The following is a 16,974-nucleotide window of genomic DNA, read 5'->3' on the forward strand; positions in this document are numbered from 1 at the left end:
AGTTATGCCAGAGACTGTAAATTCGTTATGTGCAGGGAATGTGTATGCTAATTCTGTTGTATTATACTCTCCTGAGGACTTTCCTTAGTGCTTTGCACATAGTGAGTGCTCAGTAAATACTACTGATTGACACTGTGCTAAGCTCTTGAGTGGGTACAATATTTGCAGTGTAAGGGACAGGGAGACAGCTATCTTATCACCACTTTACAGATGAGAAAACTGAGGCAGGAGTTAGATGACTAGCCCAAGGTCACACAGTAAGAGAAAGGCAGAGCCAGGATTAGAACCTGGGTGTCCTGATTCCTTCCCTCCTCACTCTAGGCTTCAAGGCTCTCCATCACCTTGCCCCTTCCTACCTCTCCTCCCTTCTCTCTTTCTACCGCCCACCCCGCACGCTCCGCTCCTCTGCCGCCCACCTCCTCACCGTCCCTCGGTCTCGCCTATCCCGCCGTCGACCCCCGGGCCACGTCCTCCTGCGGTCCCGGAACGCCCTCCCTCGTCACCTCCGCCAAACCGATTCTCTTTCCCTCTTCAAAACCCTACTTAAAACTCACCTCCTCCAAGAGGCGTTCCCAGACTGAGCTCCTCTTCTCCCTCTACTCCCTCTGCCACCCCCCCTTTACCTCTCCGCAGCTAAACCCTCTTTTTCCCCTTTTCCCTCCGCTCCTCTACCTCTCCCTCCCCATCCCCACAGCACTGTACTCGTCCGCTCAACTGTATATATTTTCATTACCCTATTTATTTTGTTAATGAATTGTACATCGCCTCGATTCTATTTAGTTGCCATTGTTTTTACGAGATGTTCTTCCCCTTGACTCTATTTACTGCCATTGTTCTTGTCTGTCCATCTCCCCCGATTAGACTGTAAGCCCGTCAAACGGCAGGGACTGTCTCTATCTGTTGCCGACTTGTTCATCCCAAGCACTTAGTAAAGTGCTCTGCACATAGTAAACGCTCAATAAAAAATAAATACTACTGAATTCCCAGGCCTCTGTTCTATTAGGCTACACTGCTTCTCAGGGAAATGCCAAGGTAAAATGACCAAATTGTATTGACTGTCAGTGACTTTCAAGCAACGCCAATTTGAGGTAAGAACAAGCACTAGCCTGGTCACTGCATGATTAGGTGGGCAGTAGTAAAATCCCAGTGGCCTCAGCCCTACAGAAAAAGGACTTTTCATTAGCCTTCTTTCTCACTGTGCCTCCTGCTCGCCTGTCCTGCCGTTGCCGTCGACCCCTGGCCAACGTCCTACTTCTGGCCTGTAACGTCCTCCCTCCTCACATCTGCAAACACTTTCCCCCTTCAAAGCCCTACTGAAATCTCACCTCCTCCAGGAGGTCTTCCCAGACTAAGCCTCCCTTTTCCTCTGCTCCTCCTCCCCTCCCCATCACTCTGACTCCCTCTTTGCTCTACCTCCCTCCCTGCCCCATAGCGCTTGTGTACATTTGTACGTATTATTCTATTTATTTTATTAATGATGTGGATATATATAATTCTATTTATTTGATGCTATTGATGCCTCTTGTTTTGTTGTCTGTTTTCCCCCTTTCTAGACCGTGAGTCCATTGCTGGGTAGGGATTGTGTCTCTATTTGTTGCTGAATTGTACTTTCTAAGCACTTAGTACAGTGCTCTGAACACAGTAAGTGCTCAATAAATATGACAATGAATGAATAGACTCAATCAACTAATAGTCTTTTGGGTGTCTGCTGTGTACACAGCATTGTACTACGCACTTGGGAAAGCACAAAGGAATTGGTAGCTATGATCTCTGTCCACAAGGAACTTAAAATTTAGTGGGGGAGTGTCACTAAAATCAGCTACAGATGAGAGGAAGACAGAGAAATATGTACCTAAGTTAGTACATGTGTAAAATCAATCAATGGTATTTATTGAGCATTTACTGTGTGTGCAGCAGTATACTGAGTATAATACAACAGAGCTAGTAGACGAGTTCCCTGCTCATAAGGAGCTTACAGTCTAGAGGAGATAGACATCAAAACAAACCCCAAAAATGTAATTAAGTGCTGTGGAGCTGAGGGTGAGGAGAACAGCAACTGCTTAAAACCTACACAATCAAGTTCACAGATGATGCAGAAGGGAATGGGAATAGGGGAGGTAGTGGCTTAGCCAGGGAAGGTCTTTTGGAGGAGATGTGATTTTAGTGGGGCTTTGAAGGTGGGGAGAGTGGAAGTTGGTTACATTCATTCATTCATTCATTCATTCAATAGTATTTATTGAGCACTTACTATGTGCAGAGCACTGTACTAAGCACTTGGAATGTATAATTCGGCAACAGTTAGAAACAATCCCTGCCCACTGATGGGCTTACAGTCTAATCGGGGGAGACTGACAGACAAAAACAATAGCAATAAATAGAATCAAGGGGATGTACATCTCATTAACAAAATAAATAAGGTAATAAAAATATATACAAATTAGCAAACGAGCATAGTCCGAGGGGAGGGGAAGGGAGAGGGGGAGGAGCAGAGGGAAAGGGGGGGAAAAGGAGGCTTAGCTGAGGGGAGGGGGTGGGCAGAGAGGCAGTAGAGGGAAAAGGGGAAGCTCAGGCTGGGAAGGCCTCTCCGAGGAGGTGAGCTCTCAGTAGGGCTTTGAAGAGGGGAAGAGAGTTAGTTTGGTGGAGGTGAGGAGGGAGGGCATTCCGGGACAGCGGGAGGATGTGGGCCAGTGACTGACGGTGCGATAGGCGAGAACGGGGGACGGTGAGAAGGTGGGTAGCAGAGGAGCAGAGCCTACGGGGTGGGCAGTACAAAGTTCTGTTTTGGACATGTTAAGTTTGAGGTTTCGGTGGGACACTCAGGAGAAAATGTGAGAGTTAGCGTTGGGAATCAACTGCGCAGAGAAGGAGCTGAAGCTGTGGGAACACATGAATTCTTTGAGAGAGCCGGAGTAGAGGGAGAATAGAAGGGGACCTAGAACTGAGCCTAATGGAATTCCCACAGTTAGAGGGAACTGCTATGGGAAGTCGTGAGCACTCAAATGGAAGGTGGCAATGGAGTGCTGGAGAAGCAAGAGGGGGATAAAAGTGCTGAAGTGGCAACTGGAGGATAGAAACTTGGGGGGAATAGAAAAAATATCAATGGGGTAAACCTCCTGGAGGGCTTTGAATTTGGGGGAACTGGAGTCTTATGGATGTGAACAGGGGGAGGGTGTTCTATTTATAGCGTGAAAAAATGAGCCCAGGCTATTTGTCCATCATAGTCCACCTAGTGTGGATCAATAGCCAGGGTAAAAACTCCCCACCAGCACATACCAAGCAATAGCCAGAGTAGACATTCCACAAGCTGGAAAAGATCAATACATGGGATAAAGGATACTATTAGAGATTCAAAAGGGGTTGGAGAACAGAACGAGCGGGTAAGATGGCTTTTGGCGGGGGGGGGAGGGGATGATGATTTTAGGTCCACAAGGAGCATTAGGAATGGTGATAAACATCTCAGGAGGGAACCAGCCAAGCAAGCTGAGCAGATGAGCTCTGCCAGAGGTGATAGCAGAAGGGAGAAGAAGGAGAGTGAGTGAAGTAATTTGTGGGCTGGGTCACAGGACAGGTAAGGAGGCAGGCCCAAGTAAGGTCATGGCTGAACAGCATGAGTCATTGTAACTGGAGGAGAGGCTTTTTTCAGAATGGGAGCAGGGTGCGGAGAAGGTCCCTAGGATACATGTGCCAAAGAGCACTGATAGAAGACTAACCTTGGGAACGCAGCAGAGCACAGCCAAGGAGGACACAGTGAAGAGAGAGAGAGAGAGAAAGAGAGAGAGTGTTTTTTCTGAAAAGGGAGAAAAAAGAAGCAGGAGATGGGGTGATGATGGAGCTAGTCTTTCTACATATGATGATGGAGCTAGTCTTTCTACATATGTATATGATTCACCTTCCTTAACTAACCTCCCTACCCTAGTCTCCCTTCCCCGTGTCTTGCCTTGTTCTAGGCTGTGGAGCCATCTCGACACCATGGCCACATCTTTCCTGAAACATCCCACCTCCATCTGCAATCATTCTGGCAGTGGATCCATAGAGTTTCTTGGTAAAAGTGTGGAAGCGGTTTACCACTGCCTCCTTCCACGCAGTGAACTTGAGGCTCTGCCCTCGATTCTCTCCCATCCCACTGCTGCCCAGCGCAGGTGAATTTTGACTCGTAGCCGATTGCCTGCCACTCGTTAGCTACTGGCCAAGCTAGGAATGGAATGGACAGGCCTCTGCTTGACTCTCCCTCCTGTAGTCGAGACTGGTAGAGTACTGGAAACTCTACAAGTGAGACCCTGAGAGGGATCCCCCTGTGTCACCCATGCACTAAGCACTTTTATCAATCAACCAATGATACTGATACTGCTCCAGTACCACAGCACTTACTTATACATTGTTATCCCCTGCTGCTTCCACTATTGGTAATTTATTGGGATGTCTATGTCCCCCACTAGATTGCAAGCTCTATTGTTCTCTCTCAATTGCTTTACAAAGTACTCGATCTATTAGAAAAAACACAGAGCAGCGTGGCTCAGTGGAAAGAGCAGGGGCTTGGGAGTCAGAAGTCATTGGTTCGAATTCCGTCTCTGCCACTTGTCAGTTGTGTGACTGTGGGCAAGTCACTTAACTTCTCTGGGCCTCAGTTACCTCATCTGTAAAATGGGGATTAAGACTGTGAACCTCAAGTGGGACAACCTGATTACCCTGTATCTACCCCAGCGCTTAGAACAGTGCTTTGCACATAGTACGTGCTTAACAAATACCATCATTATTATTTATCTATCTTATTAAGTAGAGAAGCAGCATGGCCTAGTGGATAGAGCATGGGCCTGGGAGTCAAAGACCTGGGTTCTACTCCCAGCTCTGCCGCTTCTCCACTGGGCAACCTTGGACAACTCACTTAACTTCTCTGGGCCTCAGTTACCTCATCTGTAAAATGGGGATTAAGACTGAGCCCCTTGTGGGACAGGGTCTGTGTCCCACCTGATTTGCTTGTTTCTACCCCCAGTGCTTAGCACATTCATTCAATCGTACTTACTGAGTGCTTACTGTGTGCAAAGCACTGTACTAAGTGCTTGGAAAGTACAATTCAGCAACAGACAGAGACAATCCCTACCCAACTCTTCACAGTCTAGAAGAGTGCCTGGCACTTAGTAAGCACTTTACTGTAAGTTCATCTTTAGACTGTAAGCTTGTTGTGGGCAGGGAATGTGTCTATTACTACTGTGTACTCTCCCAAGTGCTTAGTATATTGCTCTGCACACAGTAAGTGCTCAATAAATACAACAGAATTGAATTAATGAAATACCATTATTATTATTATTCCAACACTTAGCATTATAAAGTTGTGCGACCTCTCTGAGACTTCTTCAAGACTAAGCTCTACTGCACTGCTTTCTCTATGATGAAATTCAGCTTAACTCCCTTCCACAGGAGAGGGCTGCAGAGGAAGTTAGGGAGGCCTTCTCGTCATCTATATGTATTGGATGAAAGATTATCCTGTCAGGATGTCTTTTATGGATCCCAGAGGTGAAGAAATCTGCAGGTTCTTCTTCCGCTTACCTCCCGGAAGCTGAGTTTGCCATCAAAGTCCTCATCCACCTCCTTGATCATATTTTTCAGACCCAGGTGGGTTTGAGGGGCCCCTAGTTTCTCCATCATCAGTTTCAGTTCCATCAAGTCGATGTAACCATCTTTTCCAGAGTCATACCTACAGGATCAAAAGAAGGAGGCCATGAAAAATGGGCAACGGGGAGGGAAAGGCCAGAACTGAGTTTGTGGAGAATTACTGAAGAGATAGGGGAAGTTGGGAAGGAGGGGAGAGGGGACAGGAGAATCTAGGCAAAGCAAAAACCCCTGACCACCAGCTTTAAGGCCCCCCAATCACCCTATTTATCCTTGTTCTTCTCCCAGAACAACCCAGATCAAACACTTTGCTCCTCTAAGCCAATCTATCCACATGGCCTCATTCTCTCTGCTGTCAACCTTGTATTCCACACCTTCATATCTGGCATACTCTCCCCATCTTCAAAGCCCTTCTAAAATCGAGTGTCTAGCAAGAGTCCTTCTCTGATTAACTCTGCTTCCTCACCCCAACTGCCACTTCAGCATTTCCACATACCAAAACATTCATTCTTTATGCACCTAGGTATTCTTCCAGGAGCACTTACATACAAATTTTTCAACTTGGTGGCTTTCCTCTACTTGAAATCAGTTTTAATGTTTGTCTCTCCATTAGATTGTAAGCTCCAAGGCCAGGGATCGGGTCCACTAACTAGTGTACTCTCCCAAGTGCTTAGTACACTGCTCTGCACAGAATACATGCTAAGTACTTCTAAGTGATTGATTAGGATGGGAAAAATCGGAGGTACTTCTAGGCTTCAGTAACTCCTCTAAGAAAGGTAGTGTCCTAGGATGCTTAGTATAGTGCTTTGCACACAGTAAGCGCTCAAATATGATTGAATTGAATGACTGAATGAAAGGACAGCTTCTCTTCTTATGGACCTTTTCTCACTAGGGAACTGACCAGCAGGACAGCCCCTTTGGGTGTCCCCCTGTCTTTCAAACTTAAGGTCCATCCCGCTTTTTTCTTGTTTTTTTATGGTATTTGGTAAGTGCTTACTATGTGCCAGGCACTGTACTAAGCAGTGGCACAGATACAGGCCAATCAGATTGGACCCAGTCCACGTCCTACACGGGGCTCAGTTTTCATCCCCATTTGTCAGATAAGGTAATTGAGGCATGGAGAAGCAAAGTGACTTGCCCAAGGTCACACAGCAGACAAATGGGAGAGAGAGCTGGGAGTAGAGCCCAGGTCCTTCAGACTCCCAGTCCTGTGCTCTATCCATTAGGCCACGCTGCTTCCCATGATTAATAATAATAATTATAGTATTTGTTAAGTGCTCACTATTTGCTGAGCACTGTTCTAAGCACTGGGATAGATACAAGTAATCAGGTTGTCCCACGGCAGGCTCATAGTTTTAATTCCCATTTTACAGATGAGGTAAATGAGGGACAGAGAAGGTAAGTGACTTGCCCAAGGTCGCACAGCAGACAAGTGTCAGAGCCAGGATTAGATCCCATGTCCTACCCTGGCTCAGTGGAAAGAGCATGGGCTTTGGAGTCAGGGCTCATGAGTTTGAATCCCAGCTCTGCCACTTGTCGGCTGTGTGACTGTGGGCAAGTCACTTAACTTCTCTGTGCCTCAGTTCCCTCATCTGTAAAATGGGGATTAAGACTGTGAGCCCCACGTGGGACAACCTGATTCCCCTGTGTCTATCCCAGCGCTTAGAACAGTGCTCGGCACATAGTAAGCGCTTAACAAATACCAACATTATTATTATTATGTCCTCTGACTCCCAAGCCTGGGCTCCTTCCACTAAGCCATGCTGCTCCCCAACCAACCCTCCAGCTCACATCCTCCCTCCTGTCTGAAATCAATCAATCAACGATATTCATTTACCATTTACTATGTACAAAGCACTGCACTAAGCACTTCGAAGAGTACAATATAATAGAGTCGATACACTTGCTCCCTGCCCACAAGGAGCTTACAATCTAGAGGGGGAAGACAGACATTAAAATAAATTAGGGATATATTCGTAAGTGCTGTGGGGTTGAGGATGGGATGGATATCAAGTGTTTAAGGGGCACAGAATCAAGTGCAGAGGCAAAACAAAAGGAAAAGGGAGTAGGGGAAATGAGAGCTTAAAAATAATGATAATAATAATTGTGGTATTTGTTAAGCCCTTACTATGTGCCAGGCACTGTACTAAGTGCTGAGGGGCATGCAAGCAAATCAGGTGGGACAAAGTCCCTGTCCCACCTGGGGCTCTCACTCTCAATCCCCATTTTACAGATGAGGTAACTAAGGCACAGCAAAGTTAAGTGACTTGCCCAAAGTTATACAGCAGATAAGTGGCAGAGCTGGGATTAGAACCCATGACCTTCTGACCCATGCTTGAGATCCATGCTCTATCCACTACACCATGCTGCTTCTTGAGAATGTGGGACTTGATTACCTTGTATCCTTGGGGCTCAGAACAGTGCTTGGCACATAGAAAGTGCTTAACAAATACCATCATTATTATTATTCCTTGTTGTGCTCAAAGAAGACCTCTTGGAAATGTGAATTTAATAAAGTTTAATAAATAATATGTCTCCCCCACTAGATAGTACACTCTGAGAGTAGGAATTGTATTCTATTGCACAGAAGCAGCCTGGTCTAGTGTGCCTAGTGGAAAGAACACAGACCTGTGAGTCAAAGAACCTGAGTTCTAATCCTGGCTCCACCACCTGCCTTTTGTGTGATCTTGGGCAAGTGCATTTTTCTGAACCTCCATTTCCTCGACTATAAAATGGGTGTTTTTCTTCCTGATCTCCCTCCTGTGAGTCCCTGGGTGGGTCAGGGACTGCTTCTGATCTGTTTATCTTGCACCTATATCACCACTTAGCATAGTGCTTGAAATGCAGTAAGTACTTGCAGAGAAGCAGCGTGGCTCAGTGGAAAGAGCATGGGCTTGGGAGTGAGAGGTCATGGGTTTGAATCCCAACTCTGCCACTTGGCAGGTATGTGACTGTGGGCAAGTCACTTCACTTCTCTTTGCCTCCGTTACCTCATCTGGAAAATGGGGATTAAGATTGTGAGTCTCACGTGATTACTGATTACCCTGTATCTACCCCAGTGCTTAGAACAGTGCTCTGCACAGAGTAAGCGCTTAACAAATAACAACATTATTATTATTTAGTAAATACCTCAACTATTATTATCTATTGTACTCTCCCAAGGGCCTCCCACAGAGCTCTGCACCCAGTAAGCGCTCAATAAATAGCATGGATTGATTAACTGATTCTAGATTCCTGGATTCTGTAAGTCCCTCCTCTTGGGATATAATCCCTTTCCCCCACACGCTCCTCCTCCAGTCCTCCCTGGCTCCGTTGAATTTCAATGGATTGTGGCTAGGAATACTGACAACGTCTTCCCCGAAAAATATGCTTCAGGACTGCAAAGAGAAAGGAATATTGTTCAGTGGAAACCGAAATACATGCCAAGGGTGCCATTACTCCTACTGGGCATTTGCTATCTGGGAGGGAAAGATGACAGCCCCCTGAGGTCATTTCCTAACAAATACAGGAGGCTTTGTGAGAGAACAATGCTCAGGGATCTTGGGGCAAGCCCCATTCAGATGGAAGATGAAGGGTGTAACCACCCACCCTGCCACCCCCAGCCCCTAGGGCTGATTTTTTCGGGAGGGAGTAGCCACCCATCTGGGCCACAAAAGGCATTTTCATTTGCAGTCCCAAGCGCAAGAGAACAAACACATACTCACACACAGCACACCATTAACATATCTAAGGCTGGGAGGCCAGGGAAAGGAGAGGGGAAAAGGTGGGGAAAGCCAAAAACCACCCCCCCACCGCAGCCCCCACCAAAGAATAAAGAAATAAGTGCCTTTAGAGGGATTTGGGTCTGTCAGTTTCCTGTCATTCTCAAGTCAGAGAATTTGGGGAAATTGCTAAGCAACTCTTGTAAGGAGGTAAGGAGAAGGGAGCAATCTGGCTAAAAAACTCCTGGCCTGGTAGAAGACCTTACCCTGCTCCTGCTGTCTTAAGCAAAAGCAAACTCAAATTATGGACGGGCAAGTTTCAAGAGGTGAGCCTGCAGGAATGTAAAGTTGCATCCAAGGTTGATGGATAAATAGTAAAGGGCTTCTATGAGGTACTACCAGAAGATGGGGAAATAAGCCCATGGTTAACCATAAAAGGAAACACCTCGGAGGAAACTTCATTTGAGCTGAGGTCACCTTGCATTCACGGAGTTAAACTGAGTCTCCTGATTGTCTGACTTGCCTTCCTCTCAATAATAATAGTAATAATAGCAATTGTTAGGAACTTACTATTTGTCAAACACTGGGGAGGATACAAGTTGATCAGGACAAAGTCCTCGTCCCACACAGTGTTCACAATCTAAGTAGAAAGAAAATTCCTTAAGAGTACAACTGAGGCACAGAAGTGACTTTTTAATGGTATTTGTTAAGCACTTACTATGTACCAGGCATTGTACTGAGCACTGGGGTAGATACAAGCAAATCAGGTTGGACAGTCCATGTGCCACAGGGGGCTCACAGTATCAATCACCATTTTACAGATGAGAGTACTGAGGCACTGAGAAGCTAAGCGACTTGCCCAAGGTCACACAGCAGAAGACAACTGGTGGTCAGGATTAGAACCCATGGCCTTCTAACTTCCAGGCCCAGGCTCTATCCACTAGGTCATGCTGCTTCTCTGTGTGTCCTTACTATAAATATATAAATTACAGATATGTACATACTATAAATATATAAATTAGGGATATGTACATAAGTCCTGTGGGGCTGAGGGAGGGATGAAAAAAGGAAGCAAATCAAGGCTACGCAGAAGGGAGTGGGAAAAGAGAAAATGAGGACTTAGTCAGGAAGGACCTTATGGAGGAGATGTGCCTTCAGTAATCATAATTGTGCTATTTGTTGAAGAGTGGGGAGAGTTGGTCATCTGTCAGATATGAGGCGGGCATTTCAAGCCAGAGGCCTGGATATCTGCTGTTAACAGTTTTCTTGTGAGACTAATACCCAGCACAAAACAATCGGTGAATCAAAACAGAAACAGCGGCCCAGAATACTGTGATAAATGCTGTAAATTTGGAGACCAAACTACAGTTCTTCCCCTTCCCACTGTTTTAGAAATTAGCACTTGACTCTTAGCTTCCTGAATCAATTTTACTGATGATATTTAAGTGCTTATTGTGCGCCAAGTACCAAATTAAGGATCGGGGGGGCCGGGGGGTTGGGGGGAGAATACAAGATCATCAGAGTTGGACACATTCCCTCTCCCTCATTGGGCTCACAGTCCAAGTGGGAGGGAGTGGTATTTAATCATTTTACAGATGAAGAAACAGGCACAGAGAAGTTAAATGACTGGCCTAGGGTCACACAGCAGGCAACTGGCAGAGCCGGAATAGAATTCAGGCCCTTGCTCTTTCCACTAGGCCATGCTGCTTCTCTATCAGTCAGTAGCACTGATTAAAACTACTCTACTGTATGCAGAATACTGCATTAGGAGCTTGGGAGAGTACAGTTAGAATACAAGATTGTTGCCTTAAAGGAACTCCCTCCCCCTTCGTATCTGACAATAATAATAATAATAGTATTTGTTAAGCGCTTACTATGTGCCAAGCATTGTTGTAAGCGCTGGGGTAGATACAGGGTTATCAGACTCCCTCGTAGGGCTCACAGTCTTAATCCCCTTTTTACAGGTGAGGGAACTGAAGCCAAGAGAAGTGAAGTGACTTGCCCAAAGTCACACAGCGGACAAGTGACGGATCCGGGATTAGAACCCATGACCCAACCCACCGGTCTCTGACCTTCAAAATCTTAAAATCACATCTTCTCCAAGAGGGCTTTGCAGATTAACCTCTTTACTCTTCCCTATCCTCCTTCCCCTCTGAGTTTACTATGCACTTGGCTGTGTACCCCTTAAGCACTTAGATCCTCATCCCAGCCCCCAACCACAATAGTGATACAAATATTCCTAAATCCTACTGCTTCCCCATCCCTAATCTATTTCAATGTCCATCTCCCTGTGTAGACTGTAAAATCCATGTGGGCAGGGATCACATCTATCAACTCTTCATTTTTTTATGGTATTTGTTAAGCATGTACTATGGGTCAAACATTGTTCTGAGCACTGGGGTAGAACTCTCTTCCCCTCTTCAAAGCCCTGAGAGCTCACCTCCTCCAGGCCTTTTCCCACTGCTCCTCCTCCCCTCCCCATCGCCCCTACTCCCTTCCTCTGCTCTACCCCCTTTCCCTCCCCACAGCACTTGTGTAATTTGTATACATTTATTGCTCTATTTATTTTATTCATGATGTGCATTTATCTATGGTTCTATTTATCTATTTTGATGGCAGTGATGCCTTTCCACTTGTTTTGTTTTGTTGTCTGTCTCCCCCTTCTACTCTGTGAGCCCGTTGTTGGGTAGGGATTGTCCCTATCTGTTGCTGAACTGTACTTTCCAAGTGCTTAGTACAGTGCTCTGCAAATAATAAGCGCTCAATAAATACTATTGAATGAATGAATGAAGTTAATGAGGTTAGACATAGTCCCTGTTCCTGGAAAACTGAAGCACAAAGAAGTGAAGTGACTTGACCAAAGTCACACAGCAGGCAATTGGCAAAACTGGGATTAATACCCATGTCCTCTGACTCCTAGACCCGTGATCCTTCCACTAGACCAAGCTGCTATTCTGTTGTACATCCTCAAGTGCTTAGAATAATGCTCTTCACATAGTAAGCACTCAATAAATATCAACGATTGATTGATCATTGATTGATACAGCACAGTGGTGTTTATTGACTGTGGAGGAGCATGATACAGTTGCTAGATCTGATCCCTGTTCTCATCAACATCATCATCATCAATGGTATTTACCGAGCACTTACTGTGTGCAGAGAACTGTACTAAGTACTTGGGAGAGAAAGCTCTTAAGGAGCTTTCGGTCCAATAGGGAAGCAGGCAATAAATCACTGGTCAGGGAAGCAGCTGAATAAAAGGATACATATATAAGTGCTGAGGAGTGGGAAAGTAATAATAATGGTATTTGTTAAACATTTATTATGTGCCAGGCACTGTTCTAAGTGCTGGGGTGAATACAAGCAAATCGGGTTGGACACAGTCCCTGTCCCACGTGGGGCTCACAGTCTCAAACCCCATTTTACTGATGAGGTAACTGAGGCACAGAGAAGTGAAGTGACTTGCCCAAGGTCACACAGAAGACAAGTGGTGGAGCTGGATTAGAACCCATGACCTTCTGACTTCCAGGTCCCTGCTGTATCCATTAAGCCAAGCTGCTCCTAAGTGCCTAAGGAGAAAAGACCTAAGTGCTTGGGACGGAGGGGACGAAGCATATGGGAGAGCATACAGTACTTATTGTATACATGCATAAATCTATAATTCCACTTATTTATATTTATTTGTTTTGATGTGTCCCCCATCGCCCCCACCCCCCCACACACACAGATTGTAAGTCCATTGTGGGCAGGGATTGTCTCTCTTTATTGCTGTATTGTACTTTCCAAATGCTTAGTACAGTGCTCTGCACCCACTAAGCGCTCAATAAATATGATTTAATGAATTAATGAGAGGCATTAGGGAGGGAAAATAGGATTGGGGGTGGCAGTGGGAGAGCCAGTTTAGTCCGGGAAGGCTTCCTGGAGGAGGTATGATTTAAGTGGAGCATTGAAAATGGGGAGAGTGCTGATCTGTCAGACGTGTAGGGGAAGGGAGGGAGGTGAGAGGGAAGCAGAGTGAGTAGGTTGGGATCAGAGGGGCAAAGTGCATGGGCTGGGAGAGGACCAGGATAAATAAGGAGGAGAGATGTGACTGAATGCCTTGCATTCTGATGGTGAGGAATTTCTGCTTGGAAATGAAAAGATGGATGGGCAACCATCAGAGGCACTTGTTGAGTGGGGAGATGTTTGCAGAATTATATTTTTAGAAAGATGATCCGGACAGCAGAATGAAGTATGGACTGCAGAGGGGAGGGCCTAGAAGCAGGGAGGTGAGCAAGGAGTCAAGTTGGGATTCGATGAGGGTTTGAACTAGTGAGTAGTTGAAGGAAGAGGAAGGAGCAAATTCTAGAAATGCTGTGCAGATAGAATTGACAAGATCTAGTGAATGAATTAATATATAGGTTGAAGAAGAGAGATGAGTCAATGATAATTCAAAAGATGTTGGCTCATGAGACTGAAAGGATGGTGTGCTGTCTATAGTAAAGGGAAAAATCGGGGAAGAAGAGCGTTTGGGAGAGAATCATTCAATCATATTTACTGAACGCTTACTGTGTGCAGAATACTGTACTGAGCACTTGGGAAAGTAAAAGTAACAGAGTTGATAGAAGAATCAACCATCAGGAAGACGGGCAAGATGAAGAGTGCAGTTTTGGAAATGTTGAGTTGGAGGTGATGATGAGGCATCCAGGGAGATGCATCCTGGAGTCAGGTAGAAAGCGATAAAGGAGGAGAGGTCAGGGCTGGAAACTTAGATTTGGCAGTTGCCCTTGTGGAGATAGGAGTCGAAGCTGTGAGAATGGATGAGCTCCCAAGACCGCACGGGTAGATGGAGAATAGAAGGGGATCCAGAACTAAGCCCTGAGGGACTCCCGTAATTAGAGAGTGGGAGGCAAGGGAGGAGCCAGTGAAAGACCAGAAGTGAGCAGCCAGAGAGGTTGGGGGTAAAAGCAGTCACACAGCAGACAAGTAACTTCAACTACCACCTCTATGCAGATGATACTCAAATCTACATTTCTTGCCATGATCTCTCTCCTTTTCTGCAGTGTTGCATCAAATCTACATCTCCAGCCCTGATCTCTCTCCCTCTCTCCACTCTAGCATCTTCTCCTGCCTTCAAGACATCTCTCTTCTTAGTGGATAGAACACGGGCCTGGGAGTCAGAAGGTCATGGGTTCTAAACCCTACTCTGCCACTTTTCTGCTGTGAGGCCTTAGGCAAGTCACTTCGCTTCTCTAAAACTCAGTTCCCTCATCTGAAATGGGGATTAAGATGAGCCCCATGTGTGACAGAGACTGTGCCCAACCCAATTTGCTTGTATCCACTCCAGTGCTTAGTAGAGTGCCTGGCACATAGGAAGCGCTTAACAAATACCACAATTATTATTATCATACTACTTGGATGTCCTCCCATCATCCCAAACTTAAGAAGTCCAACACAACTTCTATCTTCCCACCCAAACATTTATCCTCCTAACTTTCCCATCACAGTAATAATAATAATGTTGGTATTCGTTAAGCGCTTACTATGTGCTGAGCACTGTTCTAAGCGCTGGGGGAGATACAGGGTCATCAGGTTGTCCCAAATGAGGCTCACAGTTAATCCCCATTTTACAGATGACGGAACTGAGGCACAGAGAAGTAAAGTGACTTGCCCACAGTCACACAGCTGACAAGTGGCAGAGCCGGGAGTCGAACCCATGACCTCTGACTCTGAAGCCCAGGCTCCTTCCACTGAGCCACGCTGCTTCCCCTAATAATGTTGGTATTTGTTAAGCGCTTACTATGTGCCGAGCACTGTTCTAAGCGCTGGGGTAGACACAGGGGAATCAGGTTGTCCCACGTGGGGCTCACAGTCTTAATCCCCATTTTACAGATGAGGGAACTGAGGCACTGAGAAGTTACGTGACTTGCCCACAGTCACACAGCTGACAAGTGGCCGAGCCGGAATTCGAACCCATGACCTGTGACTCCAAAGCCCGTGCTCTTTCCACTGAGCCACGCTGCTTCTCATAATAATGTTGGTATTTGTTAAGTGCTTACTATGTGCAGAGCACTGTTCTAAGAACTGGAGTAGATACAGGGTAATCGGGTTGTCCCATGTGAGGCTCACAGTTAATCCCCATTTTACAGATGAGGTAAGTGAGGCACAGAGAAGTGAAGTGACTTGCCCACAGTCACCCAGCTGACAAGTGGCAGAGCTGGGTTTTGAACTCATGACCTCTGACTCCTAAGCCCGGGCTCTTTCCACTGAGCCATGCTGGTACCACCACCCTTCCTGCCTCACAAGCCCTGAATCTTAGCATTATCCTTGATTCCTCTCTCTCATTCAACCTACATTTCCAATCCATCACTAAAGCTTGTAGGTCCCACCTTCACAACATTGCTAGAATCTGCCCTTTCCTCTCCATCTAAACTGCCACCACGCTATTCATTTATTCATTCAATCATATTTATTGAGCACTTACTGTGTGCAAAGCACTGTACTAAGCATTTGGGGCTCCCCTGATTAGACTGTAAGCCTGTCAAAGGGCAGGGACTGTCTCTGTTACCAATTTGTCCATTCCAAGCGCTTAGTACAGTGCTCTGCACATAGTAAGCGCTCAATAAATACTACTGAATGAATGAAAGTACAATATAGCAATAAAGAGAAACAATCCTGGCCCACACAAGCTCACAATCTGGGCAGGAAGACAGACATCAATACAAATAGACATTAATATAAATAAATAAAATTATAACTATGTACATAAGTGCTCAAATCCGCCAATTACCTCTCCCTGCCTTCAAAGCCTTACTGAAGGCACATCTCCTCCAAGAGGCCTTCCAGCCTAAGCCCCACTTTTCCTAATCTCCCGCTCTCTTCTGAGTCGCCCTGACTTGCTCCCTTTGTTCTCCCCCACCCCCAATCCCACAGTACTTATGTACAATCTGTGATTTCTTTATTTATATTAATGTCTGTTTACTTGTACTGATGTCTGTCTCCCTACCTCTGGCCTGTGAACTCCTTGTAGGCAGAGATTGTCTCTCTTTATTACTGTATTGTACTTTCTCAAAAGCTTAGTACAGTGCTCTGCACACAATAAGTGCTCAATAAATACAATTATAGCGTGGCTCAGTGGAAAGAGCACGGGCTTTGGAGTCAGGGCTCATGAGTTCGAATCCCAGCTCGGCCACTTGTCGGCTGTGTGACTGTGGGCAAGTCACTTAACTTCTCTGTGCCTCAGTTCCCTCATCTGTAAAATGGGGATGAAGACTGTGAGCCCCACGTGGGACAACCTGATTCCCCTGTGTCTACCCCAGCGCTTAGAACAGTGCTCGGCACATAGTAAGCGCTTAACAAATACCAACATTAAATGAATGAAAGCATAACCTTGAAGTGGGCTCGGTTGGCCTCCTATTTAGATTTCCGCCAGCATCATTCTGTGGCTGGGGCATAAGACTGAAGGAGGCGGCCAGTGGAGGTGATCCAGAGCTGTGGGTTAGTGGAACGAGAGGGACGAAGGGATAGGGGAGCGAATGAGTTGAGCTCAATAGAGAGGGTGGTGTTGAGAATGTCTAATTGGATATTGAGGCTAGGTGGGGTGTGATGCCCTGAGAGAGATGGATGGGGTTGAGAGATCGGAGGTCTCTGTGGGGGGAATAGCACAGATTTATGGGGAGGAGGAGTG

The 16,974-nt window shown here is 46.0% G+C and overlaps 1 protein-coding gene across 2 annotated transcripts in view; it reads right to left on the bottom strand.

Moving 5' to 3' along the window:
- Window positions 1-16,974, bottom strand: part of EFHD1 (EF-hand domain family member D1) — an 86,928-nt gene that overhangs the window by 18,464 nt on the left and 51,490 nt on the right. For both annotated transcript variants that reach the window (XM_039912870.1, XM_029071985.2), the window contains exon 2: window positions 5,545-5,692. In XM_039912870.1, coding sequence (XP_039768804.1) covers window positions 5,545-5,658 — 114 coding nt within the window. In that variant the 5' untranslated portion in view covers window positions 5,659-5,692. The remainder of the gene's footprint in view (window positions 1-5,544; window positions 5,693-16,974) is intronic.

Source organism: Ornithorhynchus anatinus, chromosome 1 (assembly GCF_004115215.2).
Source record: "Ornithorhynchus anatinus isolate Pmale09 chromosome 1, mOrnAna1.pri.v4, whole genome shotgun sequence".
Classification (NCBI taxonomy): domain Eukaryota; kingdom Metazoa; phylum Chordata; class Mammalia; order Monotremata; family Ornithorhynchidae; genus Ornithorhynchus; species Ornithorhynchus anatinus.